General features: G+C 53.4%; 2 protein-coding genes across 2 annotated transcripts in view; one reads left to right on the top strand and one right to left on the bottom strand.

Moving 5' to 3' along the window:
• ZNF385C (zinc finger protein 385C) overlaps nucleotides 1–6,600 on the top strand; it is a 28,139-nt gene extending 21,539 nt beyond the window's left edge. The window contains exons 4-9 of the mRNA XM_073889493.1: nucleotides 293–403; nucleotides 2,477–2,642; nucleotides 4,313–4,606; nucleotides 5,114–5,307; nucleotides 5,600–5,710; nucleotides 6,188–6,600. Of these exons, the coding sequence (XP_073745594.1) occupies nucleotides 293–403; nucleotides 2,477–2,642; nucleotides 4,313–4,606; nucleotides 5,114–5,307; nucleotides 5,600–5,710; nucleotides 6,188–6,424 (1,113 nt within the window). The 3' untranslated portion in view covers nucleotides 6,425–6,600. The remainder of the gene's footprint in view (nucleotides 1–292; nucleotides 404–2,476; nucleotides 2,643–4,312; nucleotides 4,607–5,113; nucleotides 5,308–5,599; nucleotides 5,711–6,187) is intronic.
• A 950-nt stretch (nucleotides 6,601–7,550) lies between these two features.
• Nucleotides 7,551–11,744, bottom strand: NKIRAS2 (NFKB inhibitor interacting Ras like 2). Its single transcript, XM_025861811.2, has 4 exons — nucleotides 11,607–11,744; nucleotides 10,528–10,635; nucleotides 9,861–10,102; nucleotides 7,551–9,233 (listed from the first exon to the last, which is right to left on the bottom strand). The coding sequence occupies exons 2-4, from the start codon at nucleotides 10,619–10,621 to the stop codon at nucleotides 8,994–8,996; spliced, it is 576 nt and encodes a 191-aa protein (XP_025717596.1). The 5' UTR covers nucleotides 10,622–10,635; nucleotides 11,607–11,744; the 3' UTR covers nucleotides 7,551–8,993.
• Nucleotides 11,745–14,286: the final 2,542 nt, after the last annotated feature.

The raw sequence follows: 14,286 nt of genomic DNA, 5'->3' as shown, positions 1-14,286 counted from the left end.
GACCAGAGGGGCAGCAAGAGAGGCCAAGGTGATCACCGGGACATGGTTGTTTTTCTCCCGATCACGGAGGTCACCCTGGCCATCCCCCCTGCCTCCAAGCTGAAGCCCAGGCTAACAGAGGTCAGCCAGAGAAGAGACTGTGCCCGTGTGTCTCCTACCCACAGGGATGGGGAAGTTCTTCCTATGTCCCGATGCCTGCCCTCCTTAGTAGTCTGTAGTTTCTGGCATTTTGTACTGCCTCCCCTTCCAGAGCCGACCCCAGCGTTATTGTGCCCTCCCACCCCCTTCACAGATGGACCCGATCCAGAAAGCTGTCATCAGCCACACGTTTGGGGTCCCCTCCCCTCTGAAGAAGAAGCTCTTCATTTCCTGTAACATCTGTCACCTGAGGTTCAACTCAGCGGTGAGAGGGAGTAGCGGAAACAGGCTGGGGAGGGGGCTGGGCAGGGAGAGGGTTGGACACTGGCTGCTGGGGTCTTTCCTGGAGGAATAGGGCTGGCAAAGGGACTGGGGTCCGTATTTTCCATCCTTGGGTGCAGAAGAGGCGCTCCCGGTCCTTTACCCATCCCGCCTTCTCTTCTCTCCAAATTCCTCTGCCTCATCTCTAGTGGCCCTGGGGCCTCCATTTCCCTCCCTTCTGCTTCTCTCCTGTGTTCTGGATCCTTCTGCAAGAGAAAAGACTGCCCTTCCCTGCTCTGGGTCCCAGGGGCCCCTATTGGTTCCTGGTCTGGAGCTGAGTTCTTAAAGCACCGGAGGGTTAATGTGTTGAATATGTTCATTCCCATCATCTTAATTAGTTCTCATGATATTTTGTGAGATGGATAGAGGTGCTATTATCCCCACTTTTCACATGAGGAAACAGCCTCAGAGAGGTTAAGTGATTTGCCTGAGGCCACACAGCTGGTGAGTAGCAGAGCTGGGATTTGAACCCAGGCCTGGCTGACCCCAAGGCCCACGTACTTTCTACCACAGCCTACCCCTAGATAATGGAGAAGCCTCATTCTGGACCCCCAGGGAATATTTACCTTCTGTCTGGAAAATTCTGGGGCTTGGGGAGATCTGCTCTGGTGAAAGGGTCTAGGGAGGGGCCGCAGGGGCCTGCCTTTCCTATACTTGGGAGCAATAAGCAGGGACCTCTGGTTGAAGGAGGGAGGACACCAACAGGCTAGATTCAGGGGTTCTTTTCAGGTTTTCAGGTCATATGAGTCTTGCAAGGGATGGACAGAAAGACGTCACTCTGAGGGAGGGACCATGTCTTCTCCATGCCGGGCCCCTGGCACAGAGCCTGGCAAAGAGCAAATGCTCAAAAACGATTTGCTGAAAAAAATGAACAAAGGGACGAATGTTCTGGGTGCACATACCCCAAGTATGAAGAATGCTCTATTTTTTCCATTTGTGCCTTTATGAACTTGGTAACTAACATTTGTTGAGCACCTGCTATATGTACTAGGCCCTTGTCATTCGTGTTCTATTTATATTTATTTATTTATTTATTTATTTATTTATTTATTTATTTATTTATTTGACAGAGAGAGACACAGCGAGAGAGGGGATACAAGCAGGGGGAATGGGAGAGGGAGAAGCAGCCTCCCCACTGAGCAGGGAGCCCGATGCGGGGCTCGATCCCAGGACCCTGGGATCATGACCTGAGCCGAAGGCAGATGCTTAACGACTTTGCGCCCATGCGCCCATGCACCATGTGCCCCTTTTATTTATTTTTTTAAAAAGATTTTATTTCTTTATTTGAGAGAGAGTGGAGGGAGGAGCAGAGGGAGAAAGAATCTCAAGCAGCCTCCTGGCTGAGCGCAGAGCCCAACGCGGGTCTCCATCTCATGACGCTGAGATCATGACCTGAGGCAAAATCAAGAGTTGGCTGCTTAACCGACTGAGCCACCCAGGCGTCCTTCATGTTCTTTTTAATTCTCACAACCCTGTGAGGTCAGTATTGTCACAAAGTTTACGAGTCAGCAAACTGAGGCTCAGAGAGGTGAGACGACTTGCCCAGAGATGCACAGCTTATAAGTGGCTGAGACAGAATTTGAAGCCAGAAGCTGCTTGCCTGGGGGCTCATGTATGTATAAGAAGGAATTCTATAAACCTCAGGGCCACACACATGCTGTGATGACAAGGATTCCCCTCTGGGGCGCCTGGGTGGCTCAGTCCTTAAGCGTCTGACTTCAGCTTGGGTCTTGATCCCGGGGTCTTGGGATTGAGCCCCTCATCGCATCGGGCTCCCTGCTCGGCAGGGGGCCTGCTTCTCCCTCTCCCAACCCCCCCTGCTTGTGTTCCCTCTCTCGCTGTGTCTCTGTCAAATAAATAAATAAAATCTTAAAAAAAACAAAAACAAAACAAGGATTCCCCTCTTGTCTGGCTGGAGCCCTGCCCCCTCTGACCTGCCCCCTGCCCAGCACCAGCTCATGGAGGGGGCCTGCAGACTCAGCAAAGAAATGGTGACCCCAAGCCCTCCCCTCCCCAGAACCAAGCCGAAGCACATTACAAAGGCCACAAACACGCCAGAAAACTCAAGGCTGTCGAAGCTGCCAAGAGCAAGCAGAGACCACAAACCCTGGCCCAGGATGGGGTGCTGGTGTCCCCAACCCCGACTTCAGCCAGTGGATCCCCAGGAGAGCTGCAGAACAAAGGTCAGTCCTGAACTCTTCTCTCTCCCCTCCCCACTCACCAATCCAAATCTGGTTTCTGGTGAGGGGTTGGGAGATTTCTGCTTATTATTTTTACCTATGTTGGGGTAGCCCATACATACAGAGAAAGGCACACATCACAAGTGCTGAGCTCAACGAACTTTCCCAGTCGGAATATACTGAGATGGAGAAACATGGCACCAGCACTCAGAAGCCCTCCTAGCCGCCCCCTCCCCCAGTCACTGCCTCGTAGTAGCTTCCCAGGGCTACCACAGTGAATGACCACACAGTGGGTGGCTGAAAACAACAGACATTTATTTTTCTCACCGTTCTGGAGGTGAGAAGTTTGAAATCAAGGTGTCGATGGGATTGGGCTCAGATGGAGACTCTGTCTCACGCCTCTCATCTAGCTTCCGGTGGTTGCTGGCCGTCTTTGGCATTCCTTGGCTTGTAGATGCAGCCCTCCAATCTCTGCCTCTGTCTTCACATCACATTCTCCCCGTGTCTCTGTGTCTTCACATGCTCTTGTTTTGTTTTGTTTAAATTCAAATTAGTTAACATAATGTATTATTAATTTGGGGGTAGAGTCAGTTGCATACGACACCCAGTGCTCATTGCATCAGGTGCCTTCCTTAATGCCCATCGTCCGTTTACCCCATTGCCCCACCCCTCTCCCCTCCAGCAACCCTGTCTGTTTCCTAGAGTTAAGAGTCTCTTGTGGTTTGTCTTCCTCTCTGTTTTTATCCTATTTTATTTCCACATGGTCTTCTTATGACACCAGTCATTGGATTAGGGTCCACCCTGGTCCACTCTGATCTCATTTTAACTACTTACATCTGCAAAGACCCTGGTTCCAAATAAGATCACATTCTGAGGTTTCAGGCAGACGTGAATTTGGGGGCAACACTATTCAACTACCTACACCCCTCCCCCAAGTGATCTTGACTTTTCTTGCCATCAATCAGTTGCCCCTGGTTTTGGTGAATCCTGTAGTATGGAGGTTTTGTGCCTGGCCTCTTCAGTGTCGTTGCATGAAGTTGTGTAGAGCCCTCTTGCGTGACCATACAACTCTTTTTTTAAATCTACTCTCCTGTTATGGACATTTGGATAGTTACCAGTTTTATCTTTTTTTAAAAGATTTTATTTAAGAGAGAGAGAGAGAGAGAGAGAGAGAGAGAGCATGAGCAAGGGGGAGGGGCAGAGGGACAGGGAGAAGCAGATTCCTCACTAAGTGCAGAACTAGACACGGGGCTCGATCCCAGGACCCTGAGACCATGACCTGAGCTGAAGGCAGATGCTCAGCCAACTGAGCCACCCAGGCGCCCCGGATAGGTTTCAGTTTTATGCTATTATGAGTAGTGCTCTATGAATATTCCAGTGCATCTTATTGGCCACTTCCACTTATTTTACAGTTAGCTAATAACTCTGAAGTATCAGGGCTGTGAGGGCTTTCTGAGACCCCTCTGTCCAACTTTATATTTTCAGATGGGGAAGCTGAGGCCCAAAGAAGCCCAAGTCTGCCCAGTGAGTTGGTGGTAGAGTGGAGTCTGGATTTCAGTGCTGGTCATCCCTACGTCAGGGATGCTTCCACTCTGCCATGCCACCCCCAACATATCACTACTTAAGATCATGGTCTCAAGATGATTCTTACCCGATGCCTTCCATCTCTCCAGCAGTTCCTGAGGCCCTTCCTCCTGGACCCCAAGTCCAGCCACTGCTGACTCCGGACCCCACGCCCAGGGAGCCGACCCACTCAGACCTCTTGGATGCTGCCTCCTCTTCTTCTTCTTCCTCCTGCCTACCCTGCTCCCCAGAGCCTGGGAGGGAGGCACCAGGGCCTGAGCCAGCAGCCGCTGCTGTGGGAACTGGTGTGAGTGTGGAGGGCAGGAGTGAGAAGGGGCGCCTCTATTGCCCCACGTGCAAGGTGACAGTGAACTCTGCCTCCCAGCTACAGGCTCACAACACAGGTCAGTGCGCTGGAGTCTAGGAGAGGAGAGGGACAGGCAGCCGGCCCTCCCCAGCTGCAGGCAGGCTGGAGTTTCTGGGCATTTGGCTCAAGGGCTTGGCGATACAGGCCTTGTGTTCAGCTGTGACTGGGTGGGCATTCTGGCTCCTCCAGCTGGTGCTTGAGGCGGGAGAATTGGGAAGAGAAGTCTGGGGCAACAAGGACTGAAGGGTCACTGGGAGAAGGCCGGAAACACTTCCTCCGTCTGTCCATAGGTCAGACCCAGAAGGAAGGCAGGAGATGAGAGCAAAGGGAAGCCGTGCAGTTCCACCGCAAGAAGGCCTGGGGGTGGGGGGTTGCTGGCAGAAAATGACCGAAGCTGGGAGGACCTTGCGGAGGTGGGGAAGAGAACTCTCAGGTGGCTGGAGGCTTCATGGGGCAGCCAGACTGACCTAGTTCGGTGTGGGGGTCTCCATGGCCCTTGCTGCTCCTCTTCGGTGCTGATGGGTTGTCTTCCCTCCTCTCTCAGGAGCCAAGCACCGGTGGATGGTGGAAGGTCAGCGAGGTGCTCCCCGAAGGGGCCGGGGCCGCCCAGTTCCCCGGGGAGCTGGACACAAGGCCAAGAAAGTGGCAGGGGGCCAGGGGGCCCGACAGGGGCCCAGCCCTCCTTTTCACTGTGCTCTGTGTCAGCTCCAAGTCAATTCAGAGACCCAGCTCAAGCAGGTGGGAGAAGTGAGGCCGGGACTGGGGCTGGAGCAGGGCTGAGGGGGTGGAACTGGTGTCGGGTGCCCAGAGGGAGCCAGTAAAGGAAGAGGAGCAAGGCTGGAAGGACAGGGGGCTCCTGGAGGGCAAAGGCCAAGTCTCACCTCCCCTTCCCAGGGTGACACCCCACAAACGTGTGTCCAACATGCAACTCACAGGTGGAGGAAGGGTTAGCTAGTTGAGGATGATAGGGTTGTGTGGGGGTCCTTGGGCTTCATCCCGTTGCCAGTCTGTCTGTCTGTTTGTCCGTTAGCACCTGAGCAGCAGGAGACACAAAGACCGCCTGGCTGGGAAGCCCCCCAAGCCCTCCAGCCAGCACAGCAAGCTGCAGAAGCATGCAGCGCTGGCTGTGAGTATCCTCAAGGTATCTGTCTTCAGCAACAGGGCTGGGCCCCAGGTCCGGAGGTGGGCAGGGGGTGGACCAGAAAAGGGCAAACTGGGGAGACTGGAGGGGGGGTAGAAGGTGGGGCAGGAAGGAAGCCACCCTCCCTCCCCCCACCTTCAAGGCTGCCTGGGCCGAGGGAGAGCTGGGCTGGTGTTTTTGGCCATCTTGGGATCTGCCCAGAGGAATTTCCGGGGAGGTGGGTCAGGAGAAAGGGTGGGCGTGCATCTCCTAGAGACCATTTCTGCCCCCACCCCACAGCCTCCTTCCTCTGGGCAGGAAGACAGGTGGTGGAGAAAGCCCTTTGGAATGAGTGTTTGGGGGTGGGAAGGGAGGATTTAGGTTTGGAACCCTATAAGGCACGTCTTTCCTGCAGCAGAAAGCCCAAGGATGGAGCCCCGGGAGGGGTGGGATTTTCCTGGGTCAGACTGTGTCCATTCCTCTCTCTCCTCTCTGCAGTCGAAACTGGCCTTGCAGAAGCAACTCACCAAGACGCTGGCGGCCCGCTTTCTGCCCAGCCCGATCCCGGCTGCGGCCGCTGCCATCTGTGCCCTGCCAGGGCCCCTGGCCCTCCGGCCTGCTCCCACAGCAGCCACCACCCTCTTCCCAGCTCCCATCCTGGGCCCAGCTCTGTTTCGTACCCCAGCAGGAGCTGTCCGCCCTGCCACAGGGCCCATCATCTTTGCCCCCTACTAGGCTTCCTGGGGAGGCCAGGGCTCGTTTCCCAGCAGTTGCTGTCCCCACTTCCTCTTCCCAAGATGCCTCAGTTTCCTCCATCCCCAGGAAACTGCCTTTTACAGCTGAGCGCTTCCTGCCCAATCGAGGAAGAGCTGGGCTAGTTTCAAGGGCATCTGCCTTTTACCCAGTCTGGACTAGGGACTCCACTACTACCCTCCGGGCCCAAGGACCTTCCATCCCCACCCTCCTTTCCCCAGCCTTCTCAGGCTACTGCTGGGCGCCCCTGCATTGCCCAGCCTGATTTATGGGGAGCAAACTGAGAAATCCCAAAGATCTATGCAAAATCCTAGCCCCAGCCCCATGGTGCTCTCATTTCCCCCACTCGAGACCTATACCTCCATGGCCAGAGGCCCTAGGAATCTTAACTTTGGGCTGGGGACAAGTCTGCAGGGGAGGCCCTCCCCATTTACTGGATTCTCCAGAGAATCACTGAGGTGGCAGATGGGGTCTCAAGCTGGAGAGGGTTCAAGGCTATCTGGACAGGGTGACCCTGGGGGAGTGGAAGAAGACTGTGGAGGAGAAAGGGAGCAATGCTACATGGGGGCAAAGGCAAGATGGGGCTGGGGCTGAAAGCTTTTGGGGTTCCTTTGCTCTAACAAGATGGGGCTAGGAGAGGGGTAGGTGAGGGTGATTTTGTGGCCGGGCCCAGTTTTAACAGAGGTGATCAACCCCACACAAGCTCTCTCCTCAGCCTTTGATTCCTTGTGAACCCCATATGGGTGGGGGAAGCACTGGGTCTCAGACTCTGGACCCAGCAAACACCAACCCCCCCCCTACACCAGGGCTCCCAAAGAGCTTTCCCCTCCAGCTCCTCACCCCAAGCTGGTCCCTAACACTAAATCCAGCTTCCCCTCCTTCCATCCAGCACCCAGCCCCCCTCACTGTGAAGCTGAGTGTTGAGATCCAGGATGACATACTCTCAAGACCTATTTTCATGTTGTCAAAGTCAATGTCACAACCCCCATCCCACCCCCAGCACTGCTCCTTCATCCCACAATATGGGACTTTGCCAGTATCCACCTGTATTTTTTCTTTTTTTAGATATTTCCAATGGGAGGACAAGGAGGGGGGAGGGAAGGGAAACTTTTTGATAACAGTTGTGGTTTTATTGTGTCCAACACATCAATAAATGAATTCAAGCCCGAGCCTGTATATGCCCTAATTCAACTCGCCCAGCCCTGGGTGGCCCGTCCTGCTCATCTCTCCCGTCTTGGGGAGAAGGGGTGTGTACTAGAAGTCACCTGGCTCTAGCGTCTCATCTATGCTGGGTGTGCACATTAGAAGCATGAAGTGGACATGGGAAGTTGTGGGTGACAAGCTCACTTTATAGCATGTTGAAAGTGTAACCACCCTTCTGAGTCCCGACAGATCTGACAGCTCCTGAGAAGCTGCTACTGGTTTGCCTTGTTCTGTTCAGGCATCTGAGGTAAGGAGGGGCTAGAGGAGCACCTTGTCCAGCCTTCACCATGGCAGCAGGCAGAGAAACACAAGTAATTTATAAATAGAAGTCCAGCTATTAGCTGAAAACCACAGGAAGGGGTGAAGACCAGGCCCCACCGGTGTGAGGTCCGCTGAGTGGGCACTGGGTGGCCACTCTGGCAACTAGCGCGGACAGTGCACGCCTGCCCCCTGGTGGTTGGGGGGAGCAGTGTCTCAGCCTCCAGGGCCTGGAGGCATAGCACCTTGAAGAGGCAGAAGCCAGGGCACAGTAACAGCCAGCCTGAAGCCACAGGCGTGAGAAAATCTGAGGGCTGGAGAGGATCCAGAAGATCATCTAAGCAACTCCCATCACCTTACAGATGAGAAAACTGAAACCCAGAGAGGGGAAAGGCCTTGCAGGGTCCCAAAGCCAGCGGGCGAAGCCCAGCCTTCATTCCATTCCATCTCAGCCAATGAGGGCTGTGTGCTCCCTGAGCAGGAAGAGGAAGCAAAACAACTTGGGGGAGTGGGGAGAGTGAAAGCGGAAAATTACACTTCCCAGGAGGCTGGCTGCTTCTAGCCAAGGAGAGGCCAGTCAGAGCTGGACACCAGCAGGCACGCTCGTGAACGCGGGTACACACCTCCATGCGTGTGCGCGATACCCAGATGCCTTTCTCCAGAGTCCAGGCTGGTGCCATAGGTGTGAGTGTGAGTGTGTGTGTGTGTGTGTGTGTGTGTGTCTGTCACTGGCAGGAAACCCACAGGTGGGGGGACCCCGGTGACAGAAACCAGAGCCTGGACCGGGAACGTCTGCATGGTGGCTCTGCTTCCCAGCCAGGGCAGGTGGGAGGGGACACTGACCCACAACTGCCCCAGGTCACAGCAGGGCAGGGATGATGAGAGCTGGAGGGGAGGGAGGATTTGGGGGCACTAGCCTCGATTATCTGCACTTCCCAGAGTTGGGAGGGAGGGAAAGTGACCTGAGCCTGGGACAGCCCAGCTGCCTGGCCTGGGAGGGACAGCTTGCCTAACCCCACCACTGGACACATCTTCCAGAGCCCCAGAAGCTGGAATGAGGCTGGGTAGGTGGAGAGGGAATGGCAGCTGTTCAGCCGTCTAACGAGCCGCTGCCCTTGTTCTTGCGGCTGAGGGGGAAAGCAGACTTGCTCTGGGGCTGGGTCATCTTGCTGGCCAGGTAGACGAAGGGCTCCAGGAGAGAGCGGCGGTCGGCCACAGATACCTCCCACAGCTTCACCTTCTCGGACTTGGCCCAGTGCTGAGCCACGTCTGGGTCGACACGCCGCTGCTCCTGCAGGTCACACTTGTTGCCCAGGACCACGATGGTGACCTGGGGAAGACAAGAGTAGAGACCTGAGGATGTACCGTGGACCTCAGGCCTGGGTGTGATGGCAGGCACCTACCCAGGAGTCCTAAGAGAAGGGAAAGTCTCAATGCCTAACGTTTCACCTCTTCCTATATTAGAAACAGTAACTGGGGAGAGGGAGATGGTTGCTTTGTTCTCTCCTTCCTCTGTTTAAATTCTGGCCTCCATCTGGCCCTCCCTCCAGGAGTTCCCTTATAAACGCTGTATCACCTATGCCTGCTCGTTACTAGCTATCAGTCTGTCTAAACAACTGGTAAGGGAGCACCCCCCCAAATGCCTGCAGCTTACAGGGGGATTTGGGAACAGAAGCGCCTTCACAGCTAAGAGCAAGGAACCATCATCAAGAAAGATTAGTGGGGGCTTCTGGAGTTAGGTCAGGAACCCCTGAAACTATAAAGAAAAGCCTCTCTGGTTGAGCTGCCTCAACACACGGCCACCTCCAGGGGGAAGACCGCCTCCAGTGGCCTCCATCCCCCCTCTAGCTCCTACCCCATCTCCTGAGATATGAATGAAAAACAGCCATGCCAGGCTCCCCGAAACCAGCCCAGGGCCCACTCCCTCTCATCACCGGTGTTCCCTGCATACACACACCTCCTTCTTGTCCTTGGATTTGTCGATCTCCTTCTTGAGCAGCTCCACACGCTGAAAGGACTCCCGGCTGTCCGTGCTGTAGACCAGGACATAGCCGTCAGTGCAGGAGAAGCAGTGCCGGGGCAGTTCAGCCCCATCTCGGAGCCCCCGGGTGTCATAGAAACGCACCTGTTCCCGCACCCCCCGGTCGGTCTCAATGGAGCCCACATAGATGTCTTCCTGGGTCTCAATCATCTCAGAACCTGAGACAAGATGAAGAGAAAACTTGTTTGTAGAGAGAAGGAAGGTGGGAAACGTGAGTGACTGAGTATATCCTAAAAGGCTTACCAGCCAGAGAGAAAGGAATGTGGGGCCGAGGAGAGAGGGCCAGGGATGGACAGTCCGGCAGGACCGGATGACTTGCATGTGTGTGTGGGGGGGAACAGACATTAATCTCATGCTAATTCCATGCTAAGCAAAAGTGTGACTTGAGAGCTTTTCCTCCCTAGCTCATGTATTGGGTTTCCTCTCTCCAGATTTCAATATGCTAGGGTTGGGGTCATTATGCAGTTTTACTCTGTGGGGTGCAATAACCACCACCACCAGCTTTTAGCCTCTTCGTGTTGTGATCAAATCTTACTTATTCTTCAACTTCTTCCACCATGCCCCCCGCCCCAACAACACTCACCTACTACATGGTTCCCATACAGAAGCTGCTCCAGGATTGACGTTTTGCCCACAGATGCTTGGCCACACACGACCACCTTGCAGCTCTTCCCCATGCTTAGCCTTCAACCTTGAAAAACAGAAGCACACTGGGTTAAGTGGGATGAAAACAGAGGGCAGACCTCCCGTAACTGAGAGCCCAGGATCTGGACAGAATACACAGCCTCAGGGATTCAGCACTGTCTGTCCCCTCCTAGGGTCAGGGTGTATTGGAATGATGTGTCTATGTCTGTTACTGGACAGCGAGCTATACTTTATTCATCTTTGTTATAACCAGTACAGGGTCAGTAACTGGCTCAGGACAGGTTCTCAGTAAATGTTGCCATAAAGGGGAAAGAGAGTCTCTGCTTTAAAGGAAACACTGCCCTGGTTCCCTTCTGCGCCCAGGATGTGTAAGACCTGCTGCTGAATGGAGCTCTGGCTCAGCTTCCAGTCTTGAACCATGACTCCATGGAGAAATAAGCAGGGATGCTGTTTTGTGTGGATCTGTCTTAAGCCGCTCTTCATGGGGAGAGGGAGCAAACAAGGAGGGTATTTTGCTTTCCTGTATGATTTACCTGGACAACAATTAATTCCCTCTAATTCCCAGTCAAGTCCATGGCTAAGATGAAGAACATCAGGCAAGAAAGAAAAGAGTGAAAGAATCTAAGGGGAAAAGGCTTTGGAAAGGAGAAAACCTGTGCTGCCCTTGAACTGACAAAGCAGGATGAGGAGGCTCAGACACAGAAACCCCTTCGCCGAAGAGGTCCCAGACAGAGATCTCGTCGAAGGCATCCCAAACATAGGCTTCCCAGAAGGAACCCCAGACCAAGACTGCCCCAGGGAGCAGATACAGATGTACTCCCAAAAGGTGTCCCAAACAGAGACCTCTCGAGTAAACTCCTGATACAGACCCCTCCTCCCGCCTGCGGGCCCCGCAACTAGGGGATACCCCTAAGAGAGACTGCCAGAGGGCTTCCGCCACCGACTCCCCCCGAGGGAATCGGAGGCAGAGACCCGCCACTAAGGCGGCCCGGACGCGGTGGCCTCCCAGCTCCGTACCTCCCGGAGCCCTCGCAGCACCCCGGCCGGGCCCCTCTAGGCGCGCCGGGACCAGGGGAGGGGCAGCACAGCCACAAGGACTCTGCTTTTCCTCCCGGGTCGTTCCGGGCTCCGTCCGGCCCCGCCCCCCCAGCTTCCGTCCGGCATGACCAATTCCGGCGGCGGGCAGCGGAAGCCGGACTCACAGCGCCCCCCAGTGGCCGGCGGGGAGAATGACGGGACCTGGGCCGGCTGTGCCCCAGAGCACACCGTTCTAGGCGCCCGGGACGCGGGGTGCTGCTGGTATTCCTGATGCCCGAATGTTCTTTCTCTAAAGACTACCATAGAGCAGTAACACTTCTTTTATTCAATCGTTTATTCGTCAGATGTCTTCTGAGCACCTACTCTGTGCCAGGTACAAAACCACATGCTGAGAAAAAAATGGACGAATTAGAACGTTACCGTCCGGAAGAGCTAGACATCTAAACCAACAACAATTACAGTACCGCACGGTGAGAACTATTATGGAGGGGCTTTGGGAGCACAGCAAACGGTATTTAACTTCAGGGACAGTGGGGATCATGGAAAACTTCCTGGAGGAGGTTATGTCTGTTTTGAGATTTGAAGGGTGTGGAAGGAAAGGGTGGAGGAAACTGGCAAAAGTCATGGCATTTTTCTGGAACTACAAGTATTTGGGGTCAATATTGATGGTCGAAAGGAGGCAAATAATCAAAGACTTCGTGTGGTAGGTCAAAGAGTTCAAACTGTATCCTAACAGCAGTGGGAAGCCATTGATAGATTTTATGCCAATGAAGTGACATGATCAGTTTTTGCTTTTAAGAAAGTCATTGGTAATTGCTTCTCAGCATTTTGGCTAAGATCAAGTGTAGAAAGTCATTGGTAGAAGTTTAAAGAATGGAGAGAGATGAGACTGGGGGCCAGTTAGGAGACAATGGTAGTATTCCAAGTTTTAAAAAATAAAAATGATGAGAGCCTGAATTGGGGTGGAACAGAGAGAGATAGATTTGAAGACATTTTTTTAAAAGATTTTATTTATTTATTTGAGAGAGAGAGAGAATGAGAGATAGAAAGCACGAGAGGGAAGAGGGTCAGAGGGAGAAGCAGACTCCCTGCTGAGCAGGAAGCCCGATGTGGGACTCGATCCCGGGACTCCAGGATCATGACCTGAGCTGAAGGCAGTCGTTTAACCAATGAGCCACCCAGGCGCCCAGATTTAGAAGACATTTGGTAGGAGAATCAACAAGACTTGGTGATAAGTTGGGAGTCAGGAGTAAGAAAGAGGGAGTTTATGATGTCTCCTATCTTTCTAATTTGGTGATCAGTTGCACGGTGAATCGATTTGACAAGATAAGGAATTCAGGAAAAGAGAATCAAGTACTGCATTTGTTTTTTCTTTTGTTGAAAAGTGGGGAGAGAATGACAAGTTCATCTTAAATATGTTATGTCTCCAGGTTTTGTGAAACACCCAAGAGATCCAGTAGATAGTTGGCTTTAGACGTCTAGAACTCACAACTGAGAATTCTAGGTTGGAGATACCAACAGAGTCCAGCGTCATCTACAGCTAAAATTAAAGCTATGAGAGTAAATGAGTTTTGGCTTAGATGCAAAGAACACAGTGAGAAGATGATCTAAAGACAGGTGGATGGTAGACTGTGAACAGCTGGCAGACAGAGTAAGTGGTCTCTGAGTCTGTGCCCTCCCAACCTAGCACAAAGTAGGCACTTTGGAGAGGCTAGTGAATGATTGGCTGGATGAATGACTTCTCTCTTCCCACCCACTGAGCCTCTCCCATCCTTCCCTACCCAGCGGTGGGTGTGGTTTCTGCTCCCTTAGCACTGTGATAGGCAGGACCTTGCAAGAAGCCTACTGAGAATAGCATATACTAGGGAGAAATGGAGGAAAGGAGTCCATCCCTTTTAAATTCACTTGCCCCCTTATTTTAGTTCCTCTTAACTCTAAAATTTTAACCTCAAACTCCCCCAATTTAACCTCAGAAAACTCCAGTTTCATACCCACAAATACTATTGTTTTGGGTGAGGGAGGTACTACAAAGATGATTAGGCTGTGTCCTTGCCCTGTCTGAGTTCCCAGTCCAGACTGCATAAGGCAAGACAAGCGTGCTGAGCAGGGTGTTTCTATAAAGGGTGAGAGTACTGGGGACACTATGGAGCAGGGACCTCACCCTGCGAGCTGCCTTATAAACTCCAGGGCAGGGTCTGGGGCGCCGTGCCACCCTCTCTAGGCTTATTGCTGAGACGGCACTCCCAGGCAGCTGACATGAAAGCAGCCTCATAAAAGGGTCAGCGTCATTAGGGTGATGAACCAGTTGTTGCTTGGAGATCCAGAGGGGATGAAAGGCGCGGGGTGAAGACGCCCTGCGTTCCCCTGGCTTGGTTGGGCAGGGCTTCCAAGGGCCGATGAAAGCTGGAGGAACTGGGCTCAAAGTGTGTCTTCTTGCCTTTCCCGGGAGGAAGCTGTGGACACACTCCAAGGTCGAGAAGGTAGTAGCGGGGGATCTTTCCCTCCGGAGTCCTGGGTCATCGAGTCCTCAACCCAATTCAGACTCTCCTGAGCCTTACTGGAGACTCTCTAGGATTGGAAGTTGCTATGGCAACGAAGCTCTCAGAATACTGAGGAGAACTCAGGCCTAGAGAGGAGTCACCCTCTTGTACCCCCCACT

This window comes from Callorhinus ursinus, unplaced genomic scaffold, assembly GCF_003265705.2.
Source record: "Callorhinus ursinus isolate GAN/ISIS: 27379988/994484 unplaced genomic scaffold, GSC_fseal_2.0 scaffold108, whole genome shotgun sequence".
Lineage (NCBI taxonomy): Eukaryota > Metazoa > Chordata > Mammalia > Carnivora > Otariidae > Callorhinus > Callorhinus ursinus.
This window is presented reverse-complemented; position numbering and strand designations above follow the sequence as displayed.

Excerpts from the sequence above, each read along its gene's own strand:
- NKIRAS2 (XM_025861811.2), bottom strand. The coding sequence starts at position 10,621 with ATGGGGAAGAGCTGCAAGGTGGTCGTGTGTGGCCAAGCATCTGTGGGC. Across the intron at positions 10,103-10,527 it reads GTATGGGAACCATGTAGTAG|GTTCTGAGATGATTGAGACC; the intron begins GTGAGTGTTGTT and ends ATCTTGTCTCAG. Across the intron at positions 9,234-9,860 it reads AATCCAAGGACAAGAAGGAG|GTCACCATCGTGGTCCTGGG; the intron begins GTGTGTGTATGC and ends TGTCTTCCCCAG.